This window comes from Atta colombica, unplaced genomic scaffold (genome assembly GCF_001594045.1).
Source record: "Atta colombica isolate Treedump-2 unplaced genomic scaffold, Acol1.0 scaffold82, whole genome shotgun sequence".
Taxonomy (NCBI): Eukaryota; Metazoa; Arthropoda; class Insecta; order Hymenoptera; family Formicidae; genus Atta; species Atta colombica.
The window spans coordinates 313704-321932 of record NW_017259575.1 but is presented as its reverse complement, the minus strand read 5'-3'; the positions used below and the strand labels follow the sequence as shown (position 1 = coordinate 321932).

The following is an 8229-nucleotide window of genomic DNA, read 5'->3' as shown; positions in this document are numbered from 1 at the left end:
AGGAATAAGGAATTAAGAATAAAAAATAATTTTAAGGGTTTTTCGCACAATAAAAGGAACAGAAAATAAAAAACAGAGAAGAAATTATACAATACATGATTTCGGAGATTAAAATTCTTATTCTCTGTTTCCAGTTCTTTTCCTAACTTATTAGAGATCGGATACATCGGAATACACGGTTTCTGATAAGTTAAAATTTTATTCCCTGTTCCTATTGTCTGTGCTTTTCATTGTGTTTCCAGCTTAAGAATCATGTATTGTACACAGTTTCTGACAGATTGAAATTCTTATTTTCTGTTCTCTGTTCCCTACATTATAGCAAATATATTAGAGTGTATGCAAACTTCCAAAGAGACATTCATAGGTCTGGAGTTCGATTCTGTATTTTCAAACGAGGTGAAAATTACAAATTTACTAAGTATTGATCAATAAAATTATCAATAATTCTAGCAAATTTTCATCTTTCAAGATACAGAATCGATTCCCTGTTTGCGTGCACTTTTTATATTTAGAATATTCGTTTTTTCTCTCTTCAATATTTGAATACGTACATTTATTTTGTTTTAAATATAAAAATTTGGGGTATTTTAAGTAACGCGAATATACACTTACTGAACTGGTACACAATGCAATAAGATGAAGTAAAACAAATGTATATTTGTTTCATTTCAACTTATTGCACTGGTTTAGACTGCAGCAATAAAAAACAGATTCATAACGTCATGTCTTTTTTCGATTACTTTTGGAACGCTACTAATTTCCAATAGGAAAATTTTTCTTTTGGGGGAAAAAATATAGTAAGTTTTTCTGCGTTCAGATGATCATAAACAATATGGTGTACTTTAAGAGCGCGAAGATCCAACAATCTTAAATCGAGCAGTAATTCCAGTCATTCTAGAAATAAATATTATTCTATCTTTCTAATGACAAAAATAGAACAATATTCTTGATTTGTGTCATCAAATGGAAAGTATCCTCAATTATCACTCTGTTATTAAAAATATTAAGTATTTCAATTAAGTTATAACTTTTGTTCCAAATTATTGAAGAGAAGAACATAAAAAAATTATACAGTGTTGGATGGATTTTTGTGTAAAAAGACATCCAACTTTAAAAATTTATAACAAATTTATAGAAAATTAAAATCATTGAGGCCAAAAAATTAATTTTTCGCATATAAATTAATTGTATTAATTATAATTACTATATGCATATTTTTAGATAATCGATCGTCGATTATCAGGTAACCTCTATTATCTCGCTGTGCGATCAGACAATAAGATGGCGGTCGAATCAAAATTCGCGCTTCTCTCGACTTTCTCAGCGGATAATGTGGAATAATGGTGACAAGTCAGGGAATAGAGTATGGCAATGGCAACGACAAGAGAACGAGGAAAAAACTCGTGTGTAATATATCATGACGATGTAGTGTGAAATAATATACAGGCATATATATGTGCGCGAATCGACAGAATCAACGAGGGCGACAATATAAGTGACAAAAAAGCGGAACGGAGCTGAATAGAGCGCCGTTGGGCCGTATAGTCGCAGTACCAGCCATCGGCCATCACCAATTGGCAGAACATTGCAGAATCCGGTTCCGTTCTCCACCTCTCCCTCTCAAGTTTGAATTCCGTAACGGTCGTAGCCTGCTGTGACTGGCGACAGGCGACAGGCGATTCGGCGAATACGAGCTGATACGAGCTGACGAGCGTCCCATCCTGTTTTCGTGACGGAGGTTGTCGGTTGTCGGAGGCATCGTGGCGTGGGTGTACATAATTGTACATAGCAAAGCGTAGAGCGTAGAGCGTAGAGCGTACGCCGTGTCGCCGGGAAGGCGACGCGACACGCTCGCCTGACGTAATGCACCTCGGATTTTTGCGCGCGTAGGCAGAGACCAAGAGACCGCCGCCAACTGTACGATTAATCCGAAGACTTCGCCTAGTTATCCGCCCACTCTCGCGTGTTTACTGCGCGCCGCTAATTGAACGCTACTCCAATTTGCATTAACATCGCGCTGATGACAGATCCACCTGATCGGTATCTGCTACTGCGCCGTACACCCGCTGCTGGATCACGATGGAGGACGCGAACGAGGTTTTGGCGTGCGCGGCTGAATTCATAAAAGGTAATCCGTTCTGGATTAGAATCTATTTTTGATGACTGCGAGAAAGTATGCTTGGCCGCGCGATTTGCCCCCGGTTGTAAATACGGGTTGTGGATTAAGTAACGTCAGAGCTGTCGTTTAACAGTTTTGCTTCGTTACAATGAAACATCTGCGAAGTCTTCGATAGAAAAAAACTCTCTTTAATTTTAATAAACGATACGTAAATTTATTTCATATTGATGCATTCATATTACATTAAATTACATTTTATCTTAAAATCGTAATTGTCATATTTTTAAGATTTTTAAATATCTTCTTGGTATGTTTTCTCGGAAATAGCGTTCATTATCATCATTGCAGTCTTGCAAACAAAATTGCAATCTACAACTGAAAGCTTTACATTATTTTTATGTATAAAATTGTTTAAATGTTCACAACAAAGTTTTTCTTTTATTTAATGTATAAAATGAAGAATAAATTGTTTCTTCTTTCAGATCGATTGTATTTTATAACATTAAGAACAGCAATGAAACCAAAAAGTAATCCAAACACCCACTACTTCAGTATTGACAACGAGTTGGTATATGAAAATTTTTACTCCGACTTTGGTCCCCTAAATCTGGCCGTGCTATACAGATACTGCCAAAAAGTTAATAAGAAATTAAAGGGCATTGCACTCAGCAAAAAGAAACTCGTGCATTATACGACGATAGAGGATTCGGAGAAAAGAGTTAATGCTGCATTTCTTATAGGAAGTTATGCGGTAATACAGATTTTTTTCTCTTATGATTTTTTGTTAGTGAACATATATTTGGAATGACAAAAGAATAGCTACAAAATTTTATGTTTTATCGAATTATTAGGCAAGTTAATATTATCTATTTTATCAATGAAATGTGACTTACACATGATTTGTGAACATTGACGCATCATTGCATACTGTATATTATCAACTACACACAAACAATACGCATAAATTTTTGTAAAATTTAACATTTTTATATTGAATTAGATGTTTAAGTCTAAGAATTCGACATTATTTCTTTGTACAACCCACTAGTCTGAAGACTCCAATTTCATTGGTACAAATTGCACAGTTTATTTATATTGAGCAAATATTTGAAAGTTCTAAATGCCATAAGAACTAAGAAATAATAAAAAAACATTTCAATTAAAAATTTTTTGTTTTGAACATAAACTTCGAAATCCTTCACGAAATTTATTGTGTTTTATTGGTAAAATAGATGCGGCGCTAGGATATACTTTTAAATTCTAAAGGGATTCTGAAAAATTTTTATTGGTTGGTGAATTACTACTGAAAAAAAAATACTTTATTGGTTGCCTGGTAAAATTTATCCGCGAAAAGATGCGCTATTATTAATGTATTCCTGAAACGCTTTAAAGCTTCAAAGCTAAATGTATCAAAGCCATTTGAATGTTAATTATTATTTTTTAGTCTTTAATAAGATAAAATTAATACTCTAGAGTTTGTATTTTTGTATTACGCATTACCTATTAATAATTTTAATTTTTATAAACACAATACTTTGTGACCAAACTTTTTTGTCACCCTGTAGGTGCGAATGTTATGAAAAGAAGATTTATTTATCGTTATCGCATTAAAATCTATTTTTTATTTTCAGATATTGTATTGCAAGCGTACAGCACAAGAAGTTTATGAATGTTTAACTAAAAGTCCAAATAGTCCTTCGTTTATCATGTTTCGTGATGCTTCGGTTGGACCACCATGTTATCAGATATCATTAAGAGACTGTTTAAGTGCTATATACAAGTGCCATCGATTTGGTTTCTTTAATTTCGAAGATTTCTGTGTTAAAGAATATGAACACTTTGAAAGAGTTGAGAATGGAGATTTAAATTGGATAGTTCCTGGAAAGTTCATTGCTTTCTGTGGTCCACATGCGAGATCTAAAATGGAAGATGGTGCGTACCTTCCATTTTAATTGTATTAGAATTGTGTGCATGAAAAAGAATGCAATAATGAAAAGGAATCTGGTGAGTAAACAGATCCATGGAATGAGTGTTTGCGAGCGCAAAAGCAAGGAGACACATACAAGTATGAGCCAAATTTGAAGATGAATGTGTGACGATAAATCAAAAGAGTAAAAGATTTTTTTTTAAGGAATGTATATAGCAAAAATTTATCTGTACTTTAATTTTTGGTCTTTATCACTTAAATCATTTAGCTTGATAATAACTATATGATAGTTATATGACTATGTAAGATAATTCATCAAGAATTATGTACCTTTTCTATAGGTTATCCACTTCTTGGTCCAGAATGGTATTTTACATATTTTCGCCGTAATAACGTAACAACAATTATACGGCTTAATAAGAAGGTTTACGATGCAGCGAGCTTCACCGATGCCGGTTTCGTTCATAAAGATCTATTCTTTATGGACGGTTCAACGCCGACGGACGCAATAATGCATCAGTTTCTCAAAATAGCGGAAAATGCAAGTGGCGCGGTTGCCGTACATTGTAAAGCGGGTCTTGGTAGAACGGGTTCTCTCATAGGTTGCTACATTATGAAGCATTATCATTTAACGGCTCACGAAACAATCGCTTGGATAAGGATATGTAGACCAGGTTCTGTAATTGGGCATCAGCAACAATGGCTGGAGAGGTGGGTGTGTATATATTTGAATGTATGTGTAGATATTCGTCACTTTCTTTTTATTTTTATTATACTGTCTTAAAAATTATATTATACTGTAACAGAAAAAAACTGATACTTTTGCGTCTTTTAGAAAAGAAATGTATCTTCGATCGTTATTGAAAGAGCCATTGCAATCTGAAAATGGAAATCCGGTGCATGCATATGGGATATATTCGATAGCTGGCAGACCTAAAGCAGCTTTTTTCCAAGGAGATGTAAAGAACCTGATGGAGGATAATGTGTCAGGAATAATGCATCGCGTGGATGAAATAAAATTAGACGATCCTGGACCAGCGGCTGGGGCTAGCGCCACGGCTAGATACAATACGTTAACTCAAGGCGATAAATTGTGCAGAATTAAAGCTAGAAGAAGAGGCATATCGACAGCTCAAACTTCTCTTAATACAAGTACAGGGACATCTACCGTTGTACAGTAAGTACAAAATATATTTATTGTAGAAAGAGGGGGAGAGAGAAAGTGAGTGAGAGAGCTTTCTGTCTTTTTAAAATTGGGATTAATGTGCATATCATATTATAGCCCATATTTGGGACCTTTATTACAAACCAGAAGTCAAAAAGGAGCCATCACTGCTCTAGTGGGAAATAAAGAAAGAGATCCCACCAAAAGACTGTTATCACGATCCACCGCAACGACAGTCGTGAAAAGGTTAAACAATTATTTATTTATCTATTTCTCTTCCTATTCACATTACTTTGTTTATTATTTTTATTCAAAGTATTTTTCTATATCTTGCTTTTCTTCTTTCTTCCATGATATTATCCACGTATCTTTCATTCATTTGCTCATTTCCCTTCTAAGTTACGCTTACATACATTTATTAACACATGCTTCTTATATGTAAGATTGATAAAACGAATTATATTATTATCAATATTGCATGCATATCTGAAAAAGGGTCTCTTTATCTTGACTGGAAATTGTAGAAACAGTTGGTTGGTCAACAGTAGCTGTGATCCATCTTCCTGCCGTATTAGGTCTAAACCGGCAACACAGAGTCATAACATCAACAACAATACAACTACTACCAATCCTGTTACATCTTTAACCGTATCAAAACCAGTGAGAAGGGCAAAACGTACCTCCTGCATGGCTGCACAGGCCCACGCTACAAACTCGTCTGCCAATCATTCAGTATCGCAACCGCAACAACGCATGAATATGATCCTCAGATCGGCAGACCGAGTTACTCGCTATTCGCTCAGGCAGTAAGTCAATAACTGTCCCTGTTTTCTGAATTTGGATCTAAATTTACGATTGTGCAGTTTTTTCGTCCTTGCTTATTTAATGTATAAATGAAGAACTTTTACAGTATTCCCTCTCTTCCACCCCGCCAATTTCCATTGCTTCTGATTCTTTAGCTTTGCTTTATTGTCAATGTACAAGTATATTTTCCATACACAACTATCTAATCTTATATTTTCATCTCTCTTATGTTTCTCATCACTTATCACCATAAGAAATATAATTTATGAAGCTTTATAGATTTATATACATCTGTTAACAGCCAAATGTATAAGTATCTTAAAAATATTTTATAACTTTTTTTTTTTTAAATTAACAAAGATTATTTATGTTATTATATAAATGTTTAACTGTTGTTTTATTCTTTTACTGATTTTTAAAGAAGAAAAAAGCATTTGATTAATTATAAAGATTATGCGTTTCGCGGGTTTTCTCCGTGTCCAGATCCATTCTTGGAATAATGGTTCACAAAACGTTGGCATTCCAAGAATGGATACGGAGGAAATCCGCGAAATGCATAATCTTTATATAGAAAGCACCCATGGAAGTTTCAAGAACATTTGATTAATTATTCCATATTGCATGTAGCATGATTTCTAAGTTTCATTTTCATTTTATTAGCATGTATTACATTCTACGAACCTTATATAGGCCTGGGCAAATAACAGTTGAACAGAGATGCATTATACAGGTTGAAGTTTATATTACATTACAGTATAGTCCAGGCCTCGTAACAATTTACATTTAATGCTTATGCAATAAAACAAGTAGCACCAAAGGTGGCTAACGAACCGATCCCATTTATTTCTGTGACTTGCAGTGCGCGCACAACAAAAAGTTATAAAAGTGCATTTATCAGATGACTAACCGATATTCCCAGTGGCGTTGGGGAGGACTGTCAGGTAACTGGAGCATCTCACCAGCGCCGAAGATCTCATCGCTTAAACCCCATCATTCAGTAAAAAGCACTTCACTCTGATCTTCAATCCTTCAACTCGAGCAAGTTTTGCCCAGGCTTTTTTATATCATAAATCAACGAAGATCAAATTATATCTCTACCAAAATCATCAACACTGCATTATTGATTATATGGTTTTGCCATATCTGCATCATGGGATATGAATTTGTTGCAGTGATATTTAATATATAGCTTACACAGCTTTTAATTGTTCTTCCATCGGAATATTACGATGCGTTGAATGTCTGCAAAAAAAAAGAAGAATCAGATTCTGTTAATAATATCAATATCTTTTAACTTTAATGTCATCTTTCTGTTGGTCAGAATAAGCACTTGTAGATATATATTTTTAAAATCATTTTTCGATTTATAATTTCTGTTTTCAATAATTTTTTCAAAATTTTGCCAAAATGTTAATTTAGTGTTCATGTATTTTACTTATTTTTTTCGCAACGTTTAGTTGAACATGTATTTTACAGTGTAACACAATCTAAAGACACATTTTTTTCATTTTATTTCATTTTGTCAAAATTTAAAAAATTAGAAACATTTGATGATTATCTTCAATAATTTATTGAAGTAAGATGTATTATTTCTTTCATTATAATTATAATGTATATCTTGTTAAAAATACAAAAGAATAACTTTTTTGATCCATTGCATGTTCAAAATTGAAGGAGTGTAATGATAAATTTCTTGCCTCAAAATTAAATTTATTACACTTTTTATTATATTAAAATATATAAATTTTTATATATGTATATGTATATTATTGGGTCGTCCGGAAAGTTCGTGCCGCAAAAGATTTAAATTTAATAAATGAAATTAAATCTGCGTTTCAATTTTCCTTCAAAATTGGCACGAACTTTCCGGACAATCCAATATATATATATATACAAATTTTTATTATTGTGAAAAAATTATTGCAAACTGGAATTGGGTAAATAAAGTAGCAAAAATAAAAATTTATTTAGCATTAACGTGATATAGAATATGTAGTACATTATAAAAGCATATAATTGTCTTGTATTTCGATCAATTAAAACAAATGTTAAAGAGCTCGAAACACCATAATTATGGCACTTGTTGAAAATTTATTTGTGTTGCTTTTATTTTGGACAAACGCATTAGATGAAGAATTGCAATACCAATGTATATATTATATGTGCAGTTTATATACGATCGATGCTACTTACTTTGCCAGCGATATTATTTAG

General features: G+C 33.1%; 2 protein-coding genes across 5 annotated transcripts in view; one reads left to right on the top strand and one right to left on the bottom strand.

Annotated features, from left to right (window-relative positions):
• Positions 1–1313: 1313 nt before the first annotated feature.
• LOC108692805 (dual specificity protein phosphatase CDC14A) overlaps positions 1314–8229 on the top strand; it is a 9888-nt gene continuing 2972 nt past the window's right edge. The window contains exons 1-8 of one of the 4 annotated variants that reach the window (XM_018201292.1): positions 1314–2128; positions 2602–2870; positions 3751–4051; positions 4388–4757; positions 4882–5223; positions 5329–5457; positions 5736–6017; positions 6935–7264. In XM_018201292.1, the coding sequence (XP_018056781.1) occupies positions 2080–2128; positions 2602–2870; positions 3751–4051; positions 4388–4757; positions 4882–5223; positions 5329–5457; positions 5736–6017; positions 6935–7016 (1824 nt within the window). In that variant the 5' untranslated portion in view covers positions 1314–2079 and the 3' untranslated portion in view covers positions 7017–7264. Of the gene's footprint in view, positions 2129–2601; positions 2871–3750; positions 4052–4387; positions 4758–4881; positions 5224–5328; positions 5458–5735; positions 6018–6874; positions 7265–8229 lie in introns of those variants that run through there. The other 3 variants (XM_018201293.1, XM_018201294.1, XM_018201295.1) reach the window with 3 other exon arrangements.
• LOC108692807 (protein-serine O-palmitoleoyltransferase porcupine) overlaps positions 7206–8229 on the bottom strand; it is a 6204-nt gene continuing 5180 nt past the window's right edge. Inside the window, exon 8 of the mRNA XM_018201297.1 lies at positions 7206–7257. Coding sequence (XP_018056786.1) covers positions 7206–7257 — 52 coding nt within the window. The remainder of the gene's footprint in view (positions 7258–8229) is intronic.